Below are 27,957 nucleotides of genomic sequence, written 5' to 3'. Positions count from 1 at the left end.
GTTTTCATTTTTTTTTATTATCCACAAAGTTTGTAAAGTATAAAAGTAGACTGTGCTGCATGTGCTGCATGTTTCAAACTGAATGAGTGTTATTTTTGTTGTAGGTGTGTTGGTGTAAAAATTGATGCTGACTGGTCAGTACTGCATTTTTATAAATAATACAAAAAATTAAAATAAAAAATGATTTATATTTAGCATTGCATCTATTGTCATTTTACCAAGAATGTGTTTGCTCTTTCAGAACTCAGGCAGTTGTGCTGGACCATCTGTACCTAATACAGGGGATGACAGTAAACTTCCAAGTTTAAGAGGTAAAATGGTCAGGGTTTTTGTTTGATATTGATGCTTTTATTTTTATTATTTGGCAAACCAATTACTTGTACCTATATTTTTACTAAGTGTTTACATGAACACATTTTGCTTCAGTAAGTTTTGAATTTTGTTAACATGTATTCAAACTAAAAAGTACTGGGTTGATGTGGGTGTTTTATCTGGGTTTTTTAACCTGTTACTGTAATCTGTTAAATGAACCAAGCAGTTATTTATTATTATTATTTATTTTTGCATCATTTGAAATGTTACAAGTTCTTTATTTTGGTAATGTCTGTTTAAAGTGATAAGGAAATAACTGGTCCACTGCTGAATCTCTTTTCTTTTCTCTCTTAGCCACCTGATGATGAGAGAGACAATTTCAATGTGGGAATCTTGATGGTGAGCCAGGCCTTCATGCTGATTTTGTGACCGTTTAATCTATTTAGCGTCATTGTAATAACTTTATTTCAGGATGCAAAACTGGCTAAAAATCTACTTTAAATTTCAACATTAATTGTATGATAGTGTGGTTGATTTAACATTTTATTTAATGTTGGGTTCATTGTAAAAAAATAAGATTTAATTTTGGTTGAATAAATGCTGATTTTGGGACAGTTTTGTCTATTTATTATCATAGAATTACCATTATTTCAGGGTGGAAAACTGCCTAAAAATCAGTGGTGACTTTTTAACGTTGTTTCAATGATAGTTTGATTGATGTTTTAACATTTATTCAATGTTAATTTAACGTAGGTTTGCTCTCTGGGTAAGAACTAACTTAAAAAATGCGAAAAACTTATGTATGTGCCACTTGAATTTTGTATCACATGTTATTGGCATGTTATGGAATTTAACTATGGCAAATAAGTGAGAGGAGATGGAAAGCTATGATGTCTACACGTTTTCCTGAAACATTTTCAAGGTCAATTCTTTCTTGTATAAAGATAGTGGAAAAGAAAGAAATGTAAAACAAAATGGTTTATAATTTTTTTACATTTTTTTTCTTTCCTTTATTGTTTTTTTTTTGCCTTATTTTTGTTCTTGCACTATAATTATTTCTTGTAATATTTGATTAAGTAAATATATATTTTTTAATTTCTTTTAAATTATGTAGCAGACATGTATTTGAATAATTTTACATAATAATTATAATATTTATAATATTATTAATAATATTAATAATTTACCATATAGGTGTGCATATGTGTACCCATATATGTACATGTAATATAGGAAAACTTTTATATTTTATATTTGTCACATATTTCAAAAACCTAAATCAAAACCTATATTAAACCATATGTTTATATAGGTTCTTTCCATGTGGACGTGTACCAGACCCAACACACAACTCACTTTTCTTTTCTTTTTTTCAGAAGAAGAGTCCACAGTCACAATAACAAGATCATTGAGCTGTCCCCTAATTGTGGTGAGCAACATGTTTAGTCTCTTATGTGCTAAACATTATGTAGCCTAAGGAAGCAGCCCTGACTCTGGAGTTTATATGAAGGTATGTTTTTACATTTTTAAGTTTATTTCATTTTTATAAGACAAGTAAGTTGATACATGTTTGTTGTATTTACAACAGGAGCATGCTGAGTAACTATCCAGAATGTAGGTCCATAGCAGAAAAAAGTGCACCAAGCAGAAACATGCCATCTAAACTCCTTCGATTCCTGTCAGACCAGAAAGACTTTCAGAATCCTTGGAAGATTTAAAGGTAATTAAGCAAACCGGTAATACTTTATAATAACTAAACACTATTGATTAATTTATTAAGCATTAGCAAAAAGTTCTGTTAAGCTTTAACTCTACATTAACAGACCTTAGTATACAGTTTATAACTACAGCTGCAAATGCTGTAATCTTGACTTATAAGCACATCTATAATGTGCTTAATGATTTTGTTTTTATATTTTGTTAATGATTAATTTTTCATTACTAAATTTAGTATAGCATTATTTACAAACCAGTAATTTAAGAATAGTTGGTGTATTTTTTTTCTAATCATTCAGAATGTGTAAGTAAATGGTTAATAAACTATTTAAACTAACATTTATATATCTTATTATTCAGGCATATAGTAATAGTTGGGCAGCACAGTGGCTCAGTGGCTAACACTGTTGCCTCACAGCAAGAAGACCTCCGGGTGCTCCGGTTTCCCCCACAGTCCAAAGACATAAGCTATAGGGAAATTGATTAACTTAATTGGCTGTTATGTATGAGTGTGTTTGTAAATGTGTGTATGGGTGTTTCCAAGGGCGTACTCATGCTATGCACAGTTGCCTTGAAACTGGAAGCGTGCTTGTCTCCCCCGACGACCCGCACTCACATTGCATTCGAGCCTGAGCATGCTTACATCATCAATAACGCACTGTTCAGTTTAACAAGTGCTCTCACTCAGCACAGTGGAAATTTCTTTATATTCTTATATCGTTTTAGTTGTTCAATATGCAGTGACACGCAGTCAAATATTTCACCGAACAGATCAGCCACTTTTGACGCTCATAAACAATCAAAGTCAACGTGCTGCAGGTACTAGGAGGTTTGCTAAAGGTGCAGCTGTTGTGCAGTGAGGGGTTTGTGTCTTTAATCTATGACAGTTTGCAAGGGACTTTGATTTGGATAAATTAACCACTATTACTGTTCAATGAACGCAAACCCCTTACTGCACCACAGCTGCGCCTTTAGCAAACCTCCTATTCCTGCAGCACAAGGAGTTTATGATTGTTTATTAACATCAAAAGTGGCTGATCTGTTCGGCGAAATTCTTGACAGCGTGTTACTGCATCCCAAACGACTAAAACAATATAACTAAAGAATTCTCCTCCGTGCTGAGAGCACTTCCTAAACTAAACAGCGCATCATCGATGATGTAAGAGTGCTCAGGCTCGAATGCAATGTGAGTGCGGGACGTCAGGGGAGACGGGAGGGAGGACAAGAGTGCTTCGGCCTGGTTCAAGGCAACTATACATAGTGTGAGCACACACTAAGCTGAAGGAAAATACATGAATGAATAGTAATTGTTATACTTGTATATAAAGTATAAAAAATAAGTATATAAAGTATATACAATACTTATTTTAATAAGTGCTTTTGTTAACTTCATCCAGTTTTGTAGCCTAAAGTGAGGATTGTTTATGCTTTGTAAATCGCCTTATAAATCACAATTAAAGATTCAGTTATATTCTAAAAATGAAATTCATTTTATTGTATTAAATGAAAAATAAATCTTATCTAAAATAAAATTACTGTACAGTTTAAACATAGCTAAATAACACTGAAATGTTGCATCGTAATATATCATTAAATTATTTTATTGTTGTTTTATCCAGTTTTATGTTATATTTTGGCACTCCTGCTATTCAGCAAGGTTTAACTGTCGTTTATAAGGATTTATAAATCATAAATAATCCTAACTTTAGATTAGGCCACAACTGGAAGAAATTTTGTAAATAATGCAATATTAAATATAATATTATATATATATATCTATTTTTTTTTTTTTTTTTTTTTTTATCTATAAATAGTAATGTAAAATCAATCATTTAAGTTTGATAACACAATTATTAAACTGTAGCTGTAGCAAATTTTGCAGCTGTATTTATAACCAACTGCTAACATCTATTAATGTAGAGTTAATGCTTAACAGATAATGAATTCACTATTTGCTAATGCTTCATAAATGAATCATAGCCCGTAGTTATTATAGTGTTACCAGCATAGTTTGTTTATATTACTGTTTCTCTCTTGCATTATTGTTCCGAATATTGTCAAAAGTACCTACACTTTATTTTGAAAAATCTTAAAGTGATTTCTCACCCAAAACTGAATAATTGATCATTCATAATTTACCTACTCTCTTGACATTTTAAACCTGTATGACTTTGTTTCCTCTGCAAAACACAAAATATCATATTTTAAAGAATGTTGCTCCTATTTCTCCTATTTTGTTCTGTTGAAGTATGTCAGTCAGACAGGCTTGAAATGACAAGAGTGAGACATGAAGATGATGATAAAACTTTCATTTGTGTAAACTATTGACATGCAAGGAATTACCCCAGTTGTAAGTGAAATGTCATTAGTAATGCTTTTTTTTTTTTTTTTTTTTTTTACAGCCATTGAAGTATCAGTATTGGAGCGGAAGAAGACCCAGTTGTATCGTCTGTTTCCTGCCATCTTGCAGTTAACCTGGTTTCTTAATTTAAAGTACTTGTAATTTGCCCACTTGTCCTCAATTATCTTAAAGCTAACATTTAAAACTAATTTGCTTTGAGATTATTTGCCAAGACTTCTCACTGTGTGATTCACATGTCAATATGTATTTATTGTGTGTATAACTTGCTATTTGGAATTCAAATGATTTGTATTCATTAAAGAATCTGTTTTAATTGCAAAGTTGTTTTTGTACTAATCATTGTAAGTTCACAGTTAACAAACTATTTACTGCTTCTCTACACATACAGTATACAGAATACATGTTTTGTTTTACTATGGTAAACCATTAGTAGTGTATTTCCCATATGTATAGGTTTATCCTTACCAACTGCTATTTCTATGCTGCTTGAAGAGCATTAAATTAGTAAAATAATATTTTTTTTACAGTAGGTATCCCATTAAAACAAAGAATCTGTTCATTTTTTCACTGTATATATACTATTAAAAAACAAAAAAGTCCCCTTTTTACAGTAGGTATACAATTAAAACACAGAATCTGTCTGTTTTTTTACAGTAGGTATACTATTAAAACACAGAATCTGTCTGTTTTTTTACAGTAGGTATACTATTAAAACACAGAATCTGTCTGTTTTTTTACAGTAGGTATACTATTAAAACACAGAATCTGTCTGTTTTTTTACAGTAGGTATACTATTAAAACACAAAATAGTTCCGCTTTTTTACTGTTGGTATACCCTTAAAAACACAGAAAATAACCGTTTTTTAATATAGAAAACCCTTAAATTACTATAAAATGGTTCGTTATTTTACAGTAGTTTAACCGTCAAAAAACGGATATTTTTTAGTTTTTTTAATGTGGACACACTGTCAATTAACAGAAGTTTTCCGTTTTTAATTTACGGTAAAATATTTGTGTAATGAGCTGCCAGTACATTTTACCGTTTTTTTACGGAATTTTTTTTTAGAGTGTGGGAGTATTTGGGCGGAGGGATGTCAGGAGTCCACATTTTTGTGTTAGACTTTGCTGTTTGCTATTAAAATGTTTTCTTGTTGCCTGCTATTTGACGGAAAAGTGGAATCGGTTCAAGAATGAAAGTTTCAGCCTATAGAATTACATGGGAATTTTGATTTGGAAAGTATCTGCAGTGCAACTTGAATGCGTAATTTGTTTTTCTTGTTGACTAATTTTTTGTTCCTTGTTCCTTATTTTTTCCATTGGGGAATTCCCTGCATTATTTATTATATTGGATTGATTATTCCTTTAAAAGGTAGTCGATGTCCTTTTTTATGTCTGTGAGGATGATATTTACCAATATTTTATAGTCTACATTTACAGTTTAGACTAAATTCAGCTGTCCATCTCCAACTTTACTTTTTGCTGAAGTAAATGCAAACGGGGCTCTCACATCCACACACTCTTTCTCTTCGCGTCATCTCCACTAAAAGTGATGTTTGCTGGATCTCTGCCTCAAGCGCATTTCCCTCTGTATAGTAAATAATGTATCTGGAGCACATGTAATGTTGGCACACATGTGGCACGGCAAGGCTGTCATGACAGGTGAAGCGTTCATGGTGCATAAACTGATGTTTTCATGCTCTTGTCAGTGAAGTGACATTTATTAAATATCTGTTTTATGTACACTGAAAAAAAAGTCTGCAAAATTGTTGCAAACGAAAAAAATGTAGTAATGTTCAACTTAATTTCTTTAAATCCAGCCCAAATAAATTGTTTACAACCACTTAACTCATATGTAGTATGGTCAAAGAATAATTTTTCAATAATTTTTTTTTTCAGTGTAAGTGATTTTTTTTTTTAAGATTTATTTAATGCGCATGAAAATATAAAATATTAGGTTGATGCAACTGCCTAATTTACAATTCTTGAAAGTTCTTGAAAAGAAAACCTAATGTAGTACTTTGGCATAATAGTATTTCTGGAAACAAAACTAATTCATTGCTTATTAATATTTGACTTTTGATGCAAGCTCAAAGTAAAAAAGGATAGTTTTGATTAATTACAAATTGACTGCTGATGAATGCATGAAGAAATCAATAAATGAAATAATAATGTCAAAACCAAAATAAAATAAACTGCTTTCGTTGTGATATTTTTTTTCCGAAACTTTTAAGTATGTCACCATTTTTCTCAGAAAACTAAAGGTGTCGTTGACTTGAAATTTTCATCTGAAGAAATCCATATATGCAATGAAAACAAATCCAATTAGTTTACAAATCTTGAACTTGAAGAAAGGAAGGTGTAGAAAAGTAGTGAAAGCCCAGACAACAGCTAAAATCTCTCGGTAGTTCTTCAGCAATCCTCTGCCCTTTATTAGTGTAAATTAATACAGTCTGCTTCAGTCCAACATCTTCATTAGCGGGATGATGAAGAATAAACCAGCGTGGACATTTCAGCAAGACAATGATATAAAGCACATACAAGTATACTCGCAAATGCTTTCAGAGAAAGAAAGTCAAGCTAAAGAATTATAGTGTCAATCTAAGGTCATACACTCGCAGAATAAAACAAAGTTTTGCAAACAAAAATAAATGCAAACCTTATTTTTTTATTTTTGTATTTTATATTTTGAGTAATAAAAATTAGTTTTTCTAACATAAATGAAGAACTGCAAAGGGAAAATTAAGTTTTGATAATTTTTGAAATTTTTAAACCAAAAAAGAACTGCATATAAAAATCATACAGTGCAAAATAAAAAAAATACTTGCGATTTAAAAAAAAAAAAAAAAAAAAAAAAATATATATATATATATATATATATATATATATATATATATATATATATATATATATATATATATATATATATATATTACCAAAATATTTTTTATAGCATTGCCTTTACAAAACCCATCCAGTCAATTGCAATGTTCGTTTTGATTTGTGTTCTTAGCCAACCGTGAGGTTACGATGCTGTTGTCACTTTGCAGTGTAGCTCTGATTTGACAAGGGGGTAGAGTCAAGGGTACTTGGGCGTTTAGGACAGGCCCAAAGGCAATTCTATAATTTATATATAATTCATACACAGTTTAGGTCAGAATTATTAGCCTCCATCCAATTCTTTTCTTCTTTTTTAAATATTTCCCAAATATTGTTTAACAGAGCAAGGACATTTTTAAATCTTTTAAGTCTGAAAATATTTTTTCTTCTGGAGAAAGTCTTATTTGTTTTATTTCGGCTACAATAAAAGCAGTTTAGATTATTATTTTTTCGATATCCTACAGAACAAATCACTATTATACAATAACTTGCCTAGTTAACATATTTAACCTAGTTAAGCCTTTAAATGTCACTTTAAGCTGTATAGAAGTGTCTTGAAAAATATCTAGTATAATATTATTTACTGTCATCATGGCAAAGAGAAAATAAATCAGTTATTAGAAATGAGTTATTAAAACTATTATGTTTAGAAATGTGTTGAAAAAAATCTTCTCTCCCTTAAACAGAAATTGGGGAAAAAATAAACAAGCAGTCTAATAATTCAGGGGGGCTAATAATTCTGACTTCAACTGTATATACACACACACTCTTTTTTAAATATTTCTCAATGATGTTTAACAAAGCAAAAACATTTTCACAGTATGTCTGATAATGGGCTTTTTTCACTCTGTCGAAGTCTGGAAAACTAACACCCGAGCAATTCATGTGACTTCATTCTCCATATGAGAAGCGTCTTTAAGCTCCCATCACCAAAAAACATCTTATATAAAGTATTAAATACAATTCAGTAGTTCAGTATTTTCTCCTTGTGTCATCCCATTGCTATTACACCTAAAAAAAAATTCAGATTGTTTTTAGTTTTATTTTTTTGTTTGTGTTGTTTTGGTTTTGACTAAAATCGGGTTCAATTCCCTGTGAACAGCTCTTTTAGAAATATTATACCCATGAAAAAAAACATGACGTGTTCAATACTTTGTTATATAAATTAGGAAGGAAATTACAAAAATCTAATTAGATTTTTACACACATTTATTTATTTACTTTCAGTAGTCCAATAATGGTATGTTAAACTAAATGGAATTCTGTGCTGACTAAAATAACTTTGAAAGACTTTTTCTAAACTTTTCCTGTAACAAAAATGTAGAATTCCTCAACTACAATAACCCTGCTTAAACTTTCTCCCATTAAAAATATTTACCCTGTTCTTCATCACGGCCTCTACTTTATGTAATCAACCCCAGCTCCAAACACATCCTCTCCTCAGATCTGAGGCAGAGCAACATTCAGCACGGGCTTTCTCCTCTGTCATTATCCAAACCCACAGCCTTCCAATAAGCCACAGTACTTTAACTTTACGGCCTTGACAGCAGGCAGAAAAAGCTGCAGAGATGGAGAAGTGTGTACGTATACGAGATGTAAATGAGAGTAGCCGAATAAAAAGGTTTGCCCCTCAGCTTTCTGCCTAGAAGCCTCTCATCAACTATTCATCAGTAAGTCTCTGCGCTTTTTCACTGCAGTATGGCATGTGTACAATCCTGCCACTCAGGACACTAGTGTGCGACTAAAGGACACTAGGGGGAAAAAGGTGACCTCCTGCAGCACCTGCGTTCAGACCAGATGCAGGACACTGCAGCATCTTCTGCACGATCAGCAAATCTCCAACCTGTCACTCCCATTGCCTGTTAATATGATGGCACGGTTGCTAAAGACACGGCCAGTGTTTCCGTAAACAATTCCACAAATAGCTGCTACTGCCTGATAAGCACTTTTTGTGTGGCATGCAAACTATTAGGAATATTTGTTTGCTTTTGCATATCGTTATGTGCATGTTCATGTGTTTGGAATGTCAGATGATCTTGTAGGTAGACAAATAAAATGCTTTATTAAGCTTTGTTTTAAAGCTTGTAATTTTTTATGGATGGCACTTGGGGATTTTAGGCTTGTGTTGTATTGTACAGTTTGTGAAAAGCAGCTTGTACTTGATGCTATTTAGTAACAAGGTCCACAAGTTATTTATTTTCAATCAATGTTATTTATTTAAGTTGCCCTGAATTTAAATTCACCTTGAAAAAGATTAAAATTTTTGCTTGATTTTTGGATTAATCAAAAGCCATGAATGTTCACTAGATAAAAAAAAAATAACTCAAAGCTTTTTTTTTTTTTTTTTTTTTAAGTATATTCACTTAAAGAATAATAAATACAAAAATAAAACCATGCACACCATTTTCTCTCCCCCAAGTGCTTCCAAACCTTGATGATTTAGATTTTTCTGTTGTACACAAAGATATTTTGAAGGATGTTGGAAACTGGCATCCATTGATGTCCATAACATTTTCTTTCTTACTAGGGAAGTCAGTGACCACCTGTTTTTGTGAAGAAGAAAAAAAACTTACATTTTATAAATGTGAAAGGAGAGTACATGATATCAGAACTTTAATTTTTGGTTGAACTCTAATATAATAACTTCTTAGCTAAGTCCAAGCAAGATTAGATATTTTAATATTGGTATTTAACAGTGTATATGTTCCCACTTTCTCCATAACACATTTTTTTCAGAGCCCCCTGAAACAACCTAGTAAGAGACAAATTAAATAATCAGCAGACTTGCATCTGTCAGTAATATCTCATATTAAAATATGAAGTACACTGTAAAACCCAACAGTTAACTTTATCAAATGAAATGAGTGTAGTTACCTCAAAATTGACGTTGTAAGATTTGTTTTAAAACTATTTGTAAATTCATTTCTAATTTCCAGCAAATGAATAAATGAACAATAATAAGGAAGTTTGGTCAAAAACCTGAGTTACATCCAAATACACATGCTGTGCCCCATTTGATCTAAAACCTGACAGGTGGGTAAATCTAAGCTTGTTTTTAATAAAACAAATATAAATATGGATATAAAAAATAATTCTGCAAATTGTTATGAATTAAATGAAGTGTTTAAAAGCTGTGTTTAATCTCCTCCTTTTATTGATGATAGATTAAGCTGAAATTGGGTTGTGTGCATTTGTTTTGTTGTGTGCAACAATGCATTTATTTGAAAAGTTCAGAAGTTTAAAGATGCTGGTCATAAATTGGATTCATCATGAATATCAATTGTCTTGTGTCCATAAAATACTAACAAAAACAACTTTTGGTTTTAATAATGTAGTAAATGTTGCACTGTAAAACCCAACACTCAGTTCCATCAAATGAAATGTGTGCAGTTAACTCAAAGTTGACTAAAAGTTAATTCTACTTATTTGAAAAGAGTTTTAAACTCAGTGTTGAAGTAATGGGTTAATGAAATACGTCATAACATCAACTTAAATAGAATAAGTTCACAGTACTCATAGATTAGTTTAACTCGAATGGTTTGTAGCAATCAGTTTCCTCTGATTGTTTAAGTTGCCTTAACTTATTGGGTTTTACAGTACTCAGTTGGTTTGAGTTATCTTCATTTATTGGTTTTTACTGTGCTCAAATTGCATCGTTTACTTAAATGGATTAAACGTGCAGTAGGTGATCTGCCAAAATGCTAACCAGGGAGTGTGTTTAAAAGCCACACCTCCTGAAATCGCGAACGTGCACACTGCAACATGAGAGCAGACAACCCACAGTTCATGTCATTCGCCTGTTAGAAATGTTGTTAGTGGTTGGCCGACGGTGTGCAGGAATTACACTTATTAAAAAGCCACACTTACATGCTATCTCAGAGCGAATATTCAGAGTAGCATGGTAAACAGTATCGGGAGCGCGCCACAGGCTGTCATTGATAAAAAATAAACCAATGTGAATATAAATGCAAATTCACCTAAGTAAAGCAGGCTAGGCGGAGTAGCACTGTTTACTGATGTTTTTTAACTAAATATAAATCTACATTATCAATGCAAAAGGTCCCGTATGAAACTGAAAATAGTCACATCAATCTTTCACCAGAAGATTTCAGTGGCTGAGCAACACTTCTGTACATATAACCCATTCATAACAACTCAATCTACATCAGCTTGGTGGGACTAAAATAGTTTTAAAACATAAAATTACCTGTCTAAAAGAATTACTACAGCCATGGTGTCGTCCAGTGTGCAAGACTAACTCCAATATTAATTCAGCACTTTAAAAACTTTCAATTTAGTATTTGATTTTACAGCATTTTTATTTGATTTGCTAATGACGGATATGCGTGAATAGAGATGCGCAGAAGTCCAAATCTACATTTGCTGACAGACAGTTTGGGGTACTTATTGGAATTATGGGAGATGCCGGCTCAACAATATTTAATTGGATGAACATTTTTTTTGTTTTTGCCTTACCCAAAATATAAAAATACATATAAACACATTTAGATCATTTACTTTAATCATTACTACTTGATGAAGAGGCTTTCAACCAGCACAAAAAAAAAAAAAATTAAAAATGTTTGTGAAGACAATCAGCTACTGCACCTTTAAGTTCACAGTACTTATTAGGATTAGTTTTTGAACCTTAACGATTTGTTGCAATCAGTTTCCTCAAATGGTTTTAGTTACCTTCACTTTCTGGGTTTTATAGTGTGGTCTTAAAATCAGCTAAGATCAGGGCTGGAGTGGGACTCCTTTTCAGCCCTGGAGTTTCAAGCATTAGACCGGCCCACCTCAGTTCACGACTGACTATATTAAAATAAGGTCATTTCCAATTCAGCTTCTAATTACACTGTCACGTCTTTTTCAAGAAAACAGCTGCTTTAGAACTTTAAATATTCAACAACCCTACAGTTTTATATGTCTTAACAATAAAAATGAGAAAAAAAAAAAGAATTATTCTGGTGAGGATCGAACACGGATAGACGACGTTGTAAAGCAACGTGCTGACCACTGGAACACAATGGCGCTGTTTTGCATTTGTGGCCAGAATGATAGCTACATCATCATTACCCTGCAGGCTGCATTTTGCTCATGGGGAGACAATAAATAAGAAGAGAAGAGCTGCGGCAAAATAATGAATAAAAAGAGTGAGGCTATGGTCAAATAAATAAATGAAAAAAAAGTGCGACTGCTGAGAGTGCAAGCAGCTAGAAACACTGGCCCTCACGGCCAAAAAACGGACCAGCCAACCGGGAACTCTCCAGGTCCTCCTGATTGGCCAATCCAGGCCTGGCTAAGATAGAAGGATAGAAGTATTTTTCATATTTCATTCCACAAATGTCTTTCTATAAGATCTATGCAGAAAAAAGGGGAGCAGATTCTCTCTAGCAATATAAAGATGCAGAACTCCACACAATTCATTTATGTTGTCCCAACACAAATCGATCAAGTTAACAAATTTAAGTCTATTGAACATAAAACAATCAAGATGTTCCAAAAGAAATCTTAAGAATTGTGTTGTTTCAGCTCATTTTAAATCTGTAGTTTGAACAAGCAGAAAAATATTTAGTTTTTTTGAGTGTGATCATAATCTGATTTAAACCTGCAAACTTATCTGGTAACTCTGTTATTTAACGTTTTACTTGGCGATTGTGAACTGACCAATCATATTGCAGGTATTATGTGCCCAATTTTTTCTCCTGATGTTTTTATCTGACAAACAAAACCATAACAGATTAACATTGGTCAATTTAAACTTGAACATTTGTATACAGCTTGCAGCGCAGACAGCAGGCACCAATAAGATATAAAGTTTTTTATTTTTATTTAAAAAAGCTGAGTTTTGGCTGCATTAACAACAGCTAAAGAAAACAACAACCATAAAACTGTATGACAAAAATCTGTTGTTTTTACACTCTCATCTGGAATTTGTTGCCCACATGTAAACACGAAAATCTGCATGAGATCAGTTTTTTTCCCCCTAAGCCACTTCCAGGTGTGGTTTTAAATCAGATACTTATCCAGTATCTGGACATCTGACCTGCGTCTAAACACATCTATCTGATTCCTCTTCGAATTAAGCCGTCACAAAGCAAGAACAGGGTATTTTTCTACATAGATAGCTTTTTTACAGTTATATTAGGAAGCAGACTTGCATGTATGTACTTTCACTGTTGGATTTATTTATGTGTGTGTGCATGTTGGAAAGATATTGTGCAAATAAATGTGCACTAAATTATATTTCTGAGACTATAATTTTGCTAGTTTTGTTAAACATACAGCTTCAATATGTGAATCACATTATAATTGAAAACTATGCTGGCATATATCTGTTAAGTCAAACATTCATGATAGTCTTTTTTTATACTGGCAAGTAATCATAATACAACCTGACAAAAATAATACACACTCACTGCCCACTTTATTAGGTACACCCTACTAGTACCTGGTACCTGGACTCCTTTTAGCCTTAATTTTTCGTGAAATAGATTTAACAAGTATAATATTCCTCAGAGATTTTGGTCAATTGGCTGATTAGAAATTTGTGTTGACAAACAGTTGGACAGGTGTACCTAATAAAGTGACCAGTGAGTGTACAAAATAATTTAATGGCAGTCATTCAAGTTCTCATGTTCAATCCACAGGGCCAGTTCACCAGCAGAATACATTTAGGTAAAGATAAATTTAAACATGGATACAAGATACCATTGTGCATTTCTTCGTTTAAAAGAAAATATTTTGAATATTGGAAACCATTAGCCATTGATCTCCGTAGCTATTTTTTTATAGTAATTGCCAACTGAACATGCCAGTGGCTGCCGGTTTCAAATATTCTTTAAAATATCTTCTTTTGTGTTTTACAGAAGTAAGTAAGCTATTAGGTCATGGAACCACTTAAGCGTCAGTAAATGGTGAATAAAAAAACAAAACAAAAACAATTTATAAAAAAAAAATAAAAAATTGTGGCTGAGATAATACTTTAAGATTTTCAATTTATACTTACTATAGTATATTTTTTGAGTGTCCACAAATAAAAGTAGACAATACTGCTTTTAACTCCTGTCTGTATAATACATAGTTTCTACTGTAAGTAAAAATCCCAGTTTGTTTGTCAACCCTACTCAATGTGGCATCTAAATGGCTGCTTGAATCTAAAAACCTCTAAATGTGTCACCCATTCTTGACTTTTATGGAGTCACATGTTGTTGTTAATTAATTCACCAGCTGATGCAGTACTTCAGTTTCATAATGTAACCTGCAGGCTATAACCTAAATCTTTATTTTGTTTACTTCAGTTCGAGTCGTTTTCACATCCTGAATTTACTATTTGGTGCGGCATGATGGTTAGTGGTTAGCACTGTCACCTCACAGCAAGAAGGTCACTGGTTTGAGCCTCGGCTGGGCCAGTTGGCATTTTTGTGTAAAGTTTGCATTTTCCCCGTGTTTGCATGAATTTTCTCTGGGTGCTCCGGTTTCCCCCACAGTCCAAATACATCATTTGGCTTTAGTGTACAAGCGAATGTGAATGTTTGTGAATGTGAGAATGTATGGGTGTTTCCTAGTACTGGGTTGCAGCTGGAAGGGCATTCAACATATATCGGAATAGTTGCCGGTTTATTCCGCTGTGGAAACCTCTGAAATAGAGACTAGCTGAATGAAAACAAATTAATTGTTTGGATTTTGTCTGCTACTGCCTGAAATCACATAAAAAAAAGAAGAAAAAAAAACATATTTTCATGCAGAGATTTCACAAACTAGCAGTCAGAAGATGATGCCTGGTTGCAGAAACTGTGAAGGATCAGTTAAAATTCATAAAACTGAATTCATGTGACCAATGATGCTTGCTGCATATGTATGTCTGTGCAATATGCATATGTGAGAGCATAATCCATATTCATAATAAAGCTGTAAAGTCTGTGTCTTTGCATGAGCTACTTTTAAAATGAGTTCATATTGTACAAACTGTATTGCACTTTGTATTGCCACAGAAGTATCCCCTAAATGCATATGGGTCAGATCGGGGTGTCCCATTTTGGTGATTTTTAAATTCATGGTAGCGCTAAATAACAAGATTCCATTTTTTTGTATTGAAAAACTAAATATGTTAACAAGAACAGAGAATAACAATAATCTAATCTCATTAAACAGATCACCCAAAATGAAAGATTGCTGTTAATTTACTCACCCTCAGGACATCCAGGATGATCTTTAATGTTTATTTTAGGAATTACCTGTGCATTATTAAAACCAAAAGTTGTATCTGTTGACATTATTGCATATGCACATTCACTAATAAAAGACTATTATTTCTAACAAATGGCAAGCACAAAGGGATCAGTGTTCAGAAAATAAACTTTTTCAAATCCAGCCTGAGATAGGAAGAAAATGCAAACATTTTTTTTTAAATCAATATAGGAGATTTTTTATAGATGTCATACTGAACACACGAGACACACACATTAACATTTACTCAAATGTCACTAATGCAACAGAAACCAGTGTTCAACATATTCTTGTGGAATGCCCTATTTTCTTATGTTATCAGACAGCAATTTTTATCTGGAGAGTCTTTAAATGAAATATTTTTAAATGTTAATCCTTCAAAAATTGTATTATTTTATCCAAAAGTAAAAAAAATGTTTTAGTATATTATTATTTTTATTATTATTATTATTAATGTATTTTATTTTATATGTTATTTATTGATGTTGATGACCTTTTATTGTTGAAATATTTAGAAGGAAAAGTGATATTTATAAAATATAAGCTTCCTTGCAGGCAGAGGACATCAATATGACGTCAAATTGATGTTGTATACCAACGTCATCTGGACGTTGGATTTTGGTTAGTTAATTACACAACCTAAAATCAACTAAAGATCAATGTCTACTGATGTTATACTGGTATTGTATGGACAATATTATGATGTCATTTGACGTTAAACTGACATTGGATTTTGCTCTCCTTACATCGCAACCAAAAAAATAACCAAATTCCTTACATCATATGGCGTTGTGTACCTGCTGGGTTGATCTGTTCTGTTTTTGCTATGACATAGCATAGACTATAGAACACACAAGACATGTTACTCGTATACTTTTGAATGGGGAAAAGTTTAAATGTCAATATGGCGACTGAAGTCCCTCCTTCTAGTACAGGAGCCAATCAGCAATCGCTATATGGCAAATAAAGCCCGCCTACTAGTACAGGAGCCAATCAGCGATCGATATGGAATGACAATTCTCAGTTAGAATGCTTAATATCTAGTAGAAAAGAATCAATTGCTCATAAAACCAACTGAACAACACCAATGACAACACAATATACATGTCATGCATTTGCATTCGCTTGCTTGAGTATGCATCCTGTATGTGTTTGAATACAGCAAGCTATTATAATTCATATCCATGATAAAGCGGCCAGTGCCTGTGATAGAACTTGAACTTAACAAGTGAAAACTTTGGGAACAAAAGAGCATGGGAAGGGCATCCTTATGTTTGTGTGCGGAGTGGCAGACTGTTGAAAAGAGGGTCTGCCGACACTCCCGTTATGAGCCTCGCGCTCCTCTCCGTGGGACGTGTCCGGCCATGTTCGCTGCACACTCCATGCACACCGACCGCCAGTGTTTGCTTCCTCAGGTATGTCGTAGGAGTGGATTGATGTGTGTCTTAACACGAAACGGCTTAAAAAAGAATGAATAGTTGTTCTTTTGCTTGCGTTCAGAGGTGGACAGAGAAGGATTTTGCTGTGTGTGATGGTGCAGTAGTTGCCCATTGGGAGAGTGTTTGATGAATGTGATTGAAACCAGATCAGAGCACTATTTATCAGGCCTCATTCATCTAAAACCCTGCCCATGAAATGACATTGTGCATTACAGCAAAGGCAGAAGTGCTACAGTAAGAGACCTGATTAGAAAGTTGGTATTGAGCAGCTTTGTTACAGTAATTATTGGATAACTTTGATATTGTAATGCAGATTATGTGACTTTGTAATAAAAGTTGCTTTTGTGTTAGGCACATTAAATTGTGCACTGTAAAGAATATGTGATAAACTGACTATGTGTAATATATATATGTGCCTACTCAATATATGCATGTATGTATGTATGTATGTATATATGTGTGTGCTTTCAAATTGCATAATGTGACCTTGATCTCTGCCTCTGACAACCTCTGACATTTTTATGGAATAATTAGTGCTACAAAAATTGAGCTTCTAGTATTTTTTTTAAGTTTTACAGAAATTTATTTTTATATAATTTCTTATATTGTTCTCTAAAAGCTTAAATACACTTTGTTTAAAATAACTGCTGTAAAATCAGTTTCAAGATTAAGGCCTCTATTGTTTCGATCTAAGTACAAATTCTAAAGTGCAAAAGCATTGTTCGCATGTCTGAATCCACTGTTGCTATTGTAAGGACAGAATAAAACAGCTTGCGCCCCAGCGCATGGTCTAACCGGGTTGTGTTTATTTTCTTAAAGAGTTATGGGTGTGTTTTGAACAGAGCGTGCATTAAAACAATAAGAGTCTCATCTCCCATACCCTTTAAGAGTCCGTTGCATCGTGCCATGGTGCATTTGCTGTTTACATGGCAGACTTTGTAAGTGATAAAACTGAACGCTTCACTAACAGTTAAACAGGGCATCTGCAGCACAAAATTTAAGAATGAACCTCCTCCAATCGGCCTCTTTATGTTCTCTCTTTATTTTTTTTTACTTTTGTGGAGTAAGAAAACCATGGTAGACTCACTCCACAGAAGACATCCATTAGCCTACATATTTAATTTCATATTTTGTTTGTTAAGTGCAAAGATTTGTTTCAAAACTATTTCTAAATTTTGTTCTAATTCCCAGCAAATGAAATAAATGAACAATAATAACAGTGTGGTCAAAAACAGTTCTATTCAAACGAACTTTCTATTGTCCCATAGTGATGCATGCATTTCCAAAATCCGACAGGTGGACAAATCTAAACTGCTTTTATTAAAACAAATATAAATATGCAAATTAAATACTAATAAATACTACTAAAAATAATAGTAATATTATACAAATGAAAAATGTCATAACTAATATAATGTCCCAATATTAATTTATATAAATATAAATACAACAGAGCTGGATTCCAAACCTCCTGATGTGAAGAAGGCATGGGAGGAAGTAGTGGTTTTTATAATTATCTAAAAAATAATAATTTTTGTAACTTTTAATTCTTTCATTTTTTTTTTTCATAAATACATTTGCATATAGCTGTACATTCTTTGTGTATTAAGGACTAACGTGTATGCATTTTGGACAGGCATAGGCGCACAACTAACGTGCTCTTTAAATTACATAAACTCTGCTCTGGACTTTCGACCAGCTTTCAGTTGGTTATTGGCCTTGTCAATTTCAGTTGTCTCAAAATAGCAATGCAACAATGTACCTTAACATGCCTCCTTTTCAGACCAGTACACCCATGAGTCCACAAAGTGGCACAAATGGATTTGCCATTTAAACAACGTGGCGCAAAACAAAAAAATGGCAATTGCATTGGTCTGAAAATAGCAACAAATCCTGCCATAAACACCTTGTGCTTTATTGCGCACGATAGGGCCCGAAGTGTTTTTTATGGATGTATAAAATAAGTTGGTGTAATAAACCTTAAACTATTAGAGTAATGCATACATGTTAAAATGAAATGACATTTTTTTTTGTTACCACTATTTATTTAAATATGTTCAATATTTTAATAAATGTGATCATGCAAAGTTGTAAATTGTATGTTGCAAACTTGACAACTAGTTGACTGGGGTGGCTCAGTGATTAACACAGTCGCCTCACAGTAAAAAGGTCGCTGGTTCTCCACTAGGCCAGATGGCGTTTTTTTTGTGAAGTTTGCATGTTCTCCCTATGTCCACGTGGATTTCCTCTGGGTGCCCTGATTTCCCCTACAGTCCAAAGACATGCAGTTTAGGTGAATTAGGTAAACTAAATTAGCCATATGAAATTAATGTATCTGTAAACGAGAGGGTGTATGCGTGTTTGTGGCAGCAAACATATGCCAAAGTAACTGGTGGTTCATTCCGTTGTGGTGACCCCTGATCATTCAGGGACTGAGCCAGAGGATAGTGAGAGAATTTGTTCACGGAAAGATTGTCAAAGTATGAAGTTTTAAAATTACAGTAATTTTGTGCTTTGAGATCTTTACAAATATTTGATATGCTATTCGATGACTCGTTATATATTAGAATAAAAATAAATAAATCAGATGCATTCTAATGCACACAAAATAAAGCTAAGCTGCATTACACTTATTTTGATTGATTAATTGAAATTGCTGTAAAATAGTGCATCATACAAGCAGCACGGTGGCTCAGTGGTTAGCACTGTCGCCTCACAGCAAGAAGGTCTCTGGTTCCAGTTCTGATTGTTCAAATTCTCCATGTTCATGTGGGTTACCTTTAGGTACTACAGTTACTAGGGTTGGGCCGATAGACAATGCCATCGTCCATCGCCGATGCCCAATAGACAACACGATGCTGAGTCGGCGTCGCCAATCCTCCGCCCCACCCCATCGCAAACCCGCTCGCGAAAAATACACACTCACACAGACATTTGTCTTCGTATTAAAATGGCATTTTAAAATGCAAATGATCCTCATCCACACCATGTTTTACCTACCTGAACAGCCCTCTGTCTGCTGAAAATGCACATCACGTGACCACACACACACACACACACACACACACACACACACAGCCACACACGCTGTCATGTGCTCGTCTGAGCTCCAGAGAGCAGTGCACATAGGACAGTTTATCAAGGATATACCGCTGGATTGCTTCTCACTATAGTTGATAAACGTGATATTTATTTAATCTTTTCTCTATCTAATAACTCTTCTGTCTTTTGAATCTCAAATCAAATCAAATCACTTTTATTGTCACATCATCAGCAGCACGTATGCTCTGAGTGTGAAAAGCTTAGGTGCTGGCTCCAGACATTACCAAATACAGACAGTGCTAAATACAGAGAGTGCAAATACAACGACTTTCCATACCAGGTGGAGATACAGCCAGACAGGATGCTCTCCACAGTGCAGGTGTAGAACGAGCGGGGGATGTGGGGGCTCATTCTAAACCTCCCGAGACGCCTGATGGCCAATAGACCATCAGGTAACATGTCACAGCATCAGTAGACTGCTTCAGCCTACAGTAATTTTAGTGAAAACCTCATACTGTTGGTCGTGCACCTTTTTTTACCGACTAACCTCCCGCGGAAAAAGTGATTGACAGGTGGTATTTTACGTGCAGATTATTTTTATTTACTTATGATTTGTTTATGGGTAAAACAAAGACCATGTGGGTCAGGTAGTTGAAACGGTAGGCTACAAATAATTAATTCGTTATGAATTAATTCACCTCCGCCTATGATGACAATGCCATCGTCCATCGCAATGTTTCACATTGGACATCGTACGATGCCAGTTTGGTCGACATCGCTTAAGTTGTGGCTGGAAGGGCATCCACTGTGTATGCTGGATAAGTTGACGGTTCATTCGCTGAGGCGACCCCTTGATGAATTAAGGAAAATATATAAATGAATGGATAAATGAATCAATGAATAGTGTATCTTATGTGCTTATGGTTCAAGAAAAATCCTTAAAGCGTGATTACAAACTTGTTGTAAAAATAATTATAAAAGGCAGCGCATGTTTTTTGGGAAAACTATGGTTGCCATAAGAGTTTTTAATAGGGCCTGTCAGGTCACAGGGTTTACCATGCAAGAATCTCTTGAGCGACATGTTTGTAGAATTCGTTGTTTACACAGAATTATATATCCAGGGCATTCAGAGGAAATGTGACATAGATGCTTTCCCTTTCACACCAGTCGCAGCATGTCAACAACACTCATGTTGCCTAGTGCTTCTTAACATGATGTTTTGGCTCAGTATCTTTAATTTCAGCTCTCTCCCTCTCTTTTCCTTCTTCATATTTATAGTCTTTTTTTTTTGCACAAATTCCCTCCACAAACTCACCTGTGTGCCTCTGCGGAGAGCAAGAGGTGAACTCGATGCGGTTGGTTGGATCTGTTCCCAGAACACGTTGTCATCGGGACAAGTTGCCAGGAAGAAAGTAGATACATACAGGATGATTGCCTTCTCTCTTTGTTTCGAGATGCTCTCTGGCATTATTGATGCTTGGAAAGCTCTTTCCCTCTCAAACGCAATACTGGGTTTATCTGAGGAGGGGGGAAAAAAAAATCAACATTCCAGTGATTGAAACAGACATCTATTGAGATATTGCCTCTCTATTGATTTACCTCCAGTTGTAGATCTTGAGCACTGGCTTGAGTCGAATATCTGGGCAAAGGTTGTACATGTTCAGTGTCAGCGGAGGTACGGCTTACCGTAAGTCTTGCTTTCATTCCTGTCTTATATTAATCTCTGACCATGCTGTTGATGTCATGTTGAGTGGCCCAGACTTGGGAGTTCAGGAGTGAGTCTATCTCCCGTGCAAACACGAACTCTTTCCGTCTGGTCTCTCTCATATTGTCGTTTAAAGATAGTTAGCACAGTGAAAATCATTTTCCTAATCAGTTTTCTCTCTTGCTTTCCAGTAAAAATATCTTAATGTCCTTAAAACAAGATAAAAATGTAGTGATGTAAACTTGCATTAGAATTTTTAGAAAATGTAACTTTTGCTTAATTGATTGTAATTTGTGTCTTGGTTCTCCAGTTTTAGGCTTTTGTTGAATGCAACGTGTATGTGTGTCCATATTTTGCTATTATTTTTATTCTCTGGATTTCGTGGAATGCAAATCCTCTCCCCCGCGCTTGGTCCGTCAGAGAGGAGAAGTGAGCCAAGGTCAGGGACATGGTGCAAGGAAGCGTTAGGACTGAACGCTCCATATCCCGCAAACAAAACTGATCTGCACACAACCTCCGTTGGCCTAGCATTTTCAAACCATCCCTCGCAGACTGTCATATTTCCATGAATTATTCTTTTTCATCTTTTCTAGGCCGGAGCTCAGTTTCGACTGGGTATCAGCTTTTATTCAGAGCTTGGCATGTTGTATGCCTTTTCATGTCCAGTTCAATTTACTGTAATTTATTTAGAAATGTACAGTTTTTATATTTACTTACTTACCATAATTTAGTTCTTATTCTTCCCAGGCAGCAATGGATAGTCATTTTAATGGTTAACCCTTCATTTTAAAAGCTGCTAGTTGACAGTGCTGCTTAAAAACTGTCTGAATAGTTTGGACATTTTAAAGTAGAAGAACTCAGGCTTTACTTTTCTGTTTCATTAATTGTATTTAATCAGTAACAAAATCATTGTGTGAAGGTTTGCAATGGCAATGCTCCACTATTAAGAGCAGTGGTGCCCAAACTTTTTTATATGAAGGGCCAAAACCCAAATATCATTAACAGCCATGGGTCGAAGATAAATGTACCAAATTATGTTATGTTAAAGTTGCCTTGGTTAATTTCCTAATTCATTTCATAATAAAAAGAAAATTTAGCTTTTAAATTGTATAATCTAATGCGGTATAACTTTTAAAATGATAATTTATAGCAATAAAACATAATCACATTTATAACACAGTGGAGTTCAATGCTTAAAATACTAGTCAAGCAGACTCTGCTTTTGACTTGGGCCCAATCCCAATTCAATTTTTGTATTTTTGGTATTTTTTTTTAGGAAGTCACTGAAGGCATATATTATGGTATCATAACAATCTAATGTGGCAAGAAGATCGTAACTATACTGTGTTTTTACACCGTGACCATATTCATCTAAATACACAAAAACAACATGCAGACCCTGTAAAAAGGTCATTTCCAGTCACTAGACTTTTCTGACAGGGTATTTGAGCATCATTGAGTGTCAGAATGTTGTGGGACTACTATACAGGAGTTATTATTAGTCATTATAGATAGCAAAATTAGGTGGTTTTTATTTCAGCGGTTTAAAAGCGTGACGGTAAAGTTCCATCATGGACACAGAACAACATTCAATATTCTTTTTTTTGTCACGAAGTACAGTGAAAAGCAGCTTATACAGTCACAAATGCTATACATTTTAAGAAGGAGTGTAAATACTGTAGTTATGACAAAGTTAATGTGTTCATGGAAAGAAAAAAAAAAAACAGACGAAAAATCTATTGATCACATTAAAACGCAAGCGAGCTGTGCTCCAGATCAAATCAGCTCAATGGCATATAATGTCTGTTAGCAACTTGATAGCTACTGTCTTTTTTTTAAAAAAGTGTAACCAATTAAAAAAAAAAATCAAGAGTGTGATGTAACTGATGTGTTTTTTATGTTGTAGAGTAAAACGTGAACGTATCTTGAGTTTGTGTTAGCCACATACCTTATTTAAGCAATTCAACCAAAAACCCATTGACTTTGGGACGAGAAAACCGGAACTGCTAAAATGCTAACTCGTTTTGGGGTTTTTGCATACAAATTGATGTCATAGTTCTTCCACTTTATAGATTAGGATATATACTGTACATCATTGGGATATTGAAATAACTCAATTATGATTTTTTTCTACTACCATACACAATTGTAAACGGGGCAGAGTGGGACTGGAATAGACCTTGGTTGTGATTATTATGCAGATTGAACATTGCAACATGCTGAAAATGCTGTATGTTTTTATACATGTTATTTAACATAATTTAATTTATTCTTCCCAGACAGCAATGAATAGCCAGTTCAATTTAGCGACTTGTTCTAACTCGAAAGAGAACAGTCCCTCAATCGGTCTGTGCACTTCTGGCATGCTGTCGTTGGAACACTAGGAAGTGTATCTGTGACCCGACTGTCTGCCTGTCGCACTGAGACGGCGCAGTTGCACTCATAGTTTCCTGCAATTCCTACCCTGAAAAGAGCCGGAGCACGAAAGGGGCTGTCCTGCCACTCGTACCCGGGGGCCACACACTTGATCTCTCACCAGCTATCCCCTCAAATTATCTGAGGCCCCTCCAAAAGAAAAACGTATGTCGCTGGTTTTCAACCGGCCGAGCCATCAACCCCAAAGGACACTTGCCGCTAGCACAGCTCTGTGTTTTTCAGGAAGGCCCTGCTCCACTGGAAGAGAAGTTGAGAGATAAGCTGGGCCCGTGATAAGACACAGCTCTTCTTGTAGAAGTGAAAACAGAAATGCAAATGATTGGTGTGTGTGTGGTGCATTTAAGGGGGGACATGCATTTTTTTGGCAAGCAGAGGGCCTTTTTGCTTCCTTACTGTGACATGTTTGTACTCTGCTCCGAGTACATTCTCCAGATAAAGGACGAGCTGAGAGAGCGCAAGGAATTTGATTTGATTTGAAGAATGTGGAGCTGGGAGCGGACGTGTGTGTCTTTGTGTGCGGAGGGTTATTGATAAGAACTGGACCCTTTCCCATGAGCCCCAGTGTCTTCTCTCTTTGCTATCGAAGCATAGCTAATGCCACTATGGCAGTTGTCTTTTAATAGACTAGAATAAAAGTTTGTGCACTAGCATGTTTAACCTCTGTAAAAGGGCATGTATACGTTTGTGTCAATTGAGTGCTGCTTGGCTGGTTACGTATTGGCCAGTTTCTGAATCCTGAACAGCATGTGTTTGTTAACGCTGCAACGGCCATGTGGGCGCTTGTTTGTTAAACTGCGTGAGAGTGTGTGGGAGTGTGTTTGTCTATTCTCCTGAAACTGAGAGAGAAAAAGATAGCAAAACATGGATGAAGTAGATCTCTCCCTGACACTATCTCAAAAACAATCTGTCACACACTCGGGTGAGACTCCAATGTATCATCCAAAGACTGCGGTATATCTGAGTGCCACTTGTTGAAGAGACTTGAATAACTGTCATGCGGGTTGGAGACAAAAACCTACCGCATAATACCACTGTTTTATGGAGGTAGAGGATGTGTGTTTACCTTTCAGAATGTTGCTCTTTCATCCTTGTAAAGTAATTGTACTCGTCAGTCCTGTTTGATCATCGCTGACAAAACATGACATGACAATCTGCACAAAAGGCTGTCTGATGGATGCAAAATAGGCTATTAAACTTCAGCTGAAGTTGCTGTACTTGTGACATCACGTGTAATAGTCATTCGGTAGACAGAACTGTTACTCTAACTGCTGTTTTAGGGTTATTACTGAACGCTGAGGTCACATTCAGCTGAAAAAATAACATCCAAGGAGATTTAGGGTCTCTTGCGAAACATTCTTAGATTGCTAAAGTGTATTTGTCTAAAGAAACATCAGAGATCCAGGAAACATTTGCTCTCCATTCAGAGCCAGCCCTCCCTATAAGCGAACTAAGCGGCTGCTTAGGGCCTTGCCGCTACTAGGGGGCCCCCACAACCCGCTAGTGGTCCAACCGTTTCCTTGCTGAAATCGTTTGTATTTGCATTTCACAAATTGTTTTTATTGACAGTGCTTTAGTACCTAAATATTTATATATTTTCAGACAAAAAATCACACTTTTATTAAAGTTGAAATAGTTGAAATGTGGAATTGTATAATTCATAATTAGCATTGATATAGTGTTTTCTTTTTTTATTTATTCAGTTTTTATTATTATTATTCTTTTTTTTTTTTTTTTTTTTTTTTTTTTTTTTTGGCTTATTCTTGTTGCTTTGTTTGCTGAACTTTATTTTTCCTCTCTCTTATTGTTTCTTTTTTCTTCTACTCCTCCCCTTCCTTTTCTGTTTTTATTTTTTATTCTATTTTATTTATTTATTTTTATTATAAGTATTTTATTAATTTTTGTTTATTATCATTAGTTTATTTTCTCTTTTCCTCTATCTCCCCTTCAAACTTACTACTTACTACTATTATTATTTGTTATTATTATTATTATTATTTATTATTATTATTACTTGTCCTCTCCCTGATTTTCCCATCCTCCCCTCTCCTCGACACCTTTGTCATAAATGGTATTACTTTTATTTTTTGAAATCATTATTATTATTATTATTACTGTTCTGACTTGTCCTGTTATCTTTCCATTATCATTATTACAAGTATTTATACCATTATCATTATTAAGGTTGCAGTTGTTGTAGTAGTAGTAGTAGTAGTAGTTGTAGTTGAAGTAGTAGACAGTGTAATAGTATCGATTGTTATTGAGTAATTGTTACGGAGATTTTTGAAGTAGTAGTTCATGTAAGTAGTAGCAGAAGTAGTAATGGTGTGGTAGTTACAGTAGTAGTAGTAGTCGTTGTTGGTGTAGTAATATCAGTAGTAGATGTTGTTGATGTAGATGTAGTAGAAGTGATTGTAGTAGTAGTAGTAGTAGTGGTAATAGTAGTAGTAGTAGTAATAGTAGTAGTAGTAGTAGACGTTGTATTAGTTGTAGCAAACGCTATAGTAGTATCAGTAGTGGTAGTCGTTGTAGTAGTATCAGTATTAGTAGACATTGTAGTAGTAGTAGTCGTGGTTGTGGCTGTAGTAGAAGCAGTAGTAGTTGTAATATAAGTAACTTTTTGTAGTAGTAGTTTGTGTAGCACTTGTGATTTATTATTATTGTTGTCAGTTATTACTGTTGTCCTTTCTTTCTTTCTACTCTAATTTTTACTATCATACATTAATAAGCATTGTTGTTACTCCCTACCTCTGACTGGTTTCTTTCTATATGTTTTATCTATATCTGTGACACTTGCTTCATTTATTGACTGTTATTGTTCCTTATGTATGTACTCTGACCTGTCCACCAAGTTACCTTTACATGCATACACACACTCACACACACACACTCACGCACATACCAGTACATGACTATATTGTTGTTGTTTTTGTTTTGTTTTTGTTTCGTTGCTTTGTATCTGTTATTTGTTGACGTTTTCTTGTATTTGTATGATTTTTGGATATTCTAATAAAAAAAAAAAAAAAAAAAAAAAAAAAAAAAAAAAAAAAAAAAAAAAAAAAGAAAAAAGTTGAAATAGTTTTCGTGGGGAGGTCACATGATCAACAGGAGGCTCGCAGCACCTCATTTCTCATATGCATTCTGTGTTCTAGCATTTTGAGTCTGTTTTTCCAAGGTGACTTGTGAGACCGATCGGCCACCTCAAAAACCCAAACCCGTACAGGCACAGCCTTTGTCTTTGATTCATTGTCAACCCATTATATACCTGATTTATTTTGGAAATTGGACTGCGAAAATGAAACTAATGTAACGTTATTCTAGTAGGAAAAACTAAGGGGGAAAATGACAATGAGAAGAGACAAACAGAAAACAGTTTTTAGTAGTGATGCACCGATATGTATTTTTTGGCCGATATCGATAACCGATAACTTAGGATCTGGAGGCCGATAACCGATAATACAATTATTTTAAAGGGCCATGAAACCCCCTCGTTTCAGCAGGGTGTTTTCACACCTCTACTTTGGAAAAAGTCAGAAAAGTGGGCGTGTCCAGCTCTGTTTAGGGGGGAGTGTCGGAGGAACTAAAGTGGGATGGTGTGGGAGTGTCTATTTGTGCACGCGCGAGTTTCAGAGTCAAAATACACACCCACACAGACAGGAGAAGTGTTTAACCTACATGGACATCTGTAGTCGAATTATTTGCCAAATTATTAAATGTTGGACTTTAACTGCAGTTTGGCTCTTTCATTCAGGGAATTCATTCATGCTTCTCGCGACAAACGAGATATTTGATTCGAGGAACTGCTCTAAGCCTGTATTTTTCATGCAATGTTTGATACCGCA

The 27,957-nt window shown here is 34.5% G+C and overlaps 1 protein-coding gene across 25 annotated transcripts in view; it reads left to right on the top strand.

The window, feature by feature from the left end:
* The window catches only part of nrg2a (neuregulin 2a), a 194,218-nt gene that overhangs the window by 44,850 nt on the left and 121,411 nt on the right, over window positions 1–27,957 (top strand). For 4 of the 25 annotated variants that reach the window (XM_073934183.1, XM_073934171.1, XM_073934169.1 and 1 more), the window contains exon 1: window positions 21,392–21,664. In XM_073934183.1, the coding sequence (XP_073790284.1) occupies window positions 21,634–21,664 (31 nt within the window). In that variant the 5' untranslated portion in view covers window positions 21,392–21,633. 25 annotated transcript variants of the gene reach the window in all.

The sequence above is a fragment of the Danio rerio genome, chromosome 21 (genome assembly GCF_049306965.1).
Source record: "Danio rerio strain Tuebingen ecotype United States chromosome 21, GRCz12tu, whole genome shotgun sequence".
NCBI lineage: Eukaryota > Metazoa > Chordata > Actinopteri > Cypriniformes > Danionidae > Danio > Danio rerio.
This window is presented reverse-complemented; position numbering and strand designations above follow the sequence as displayed.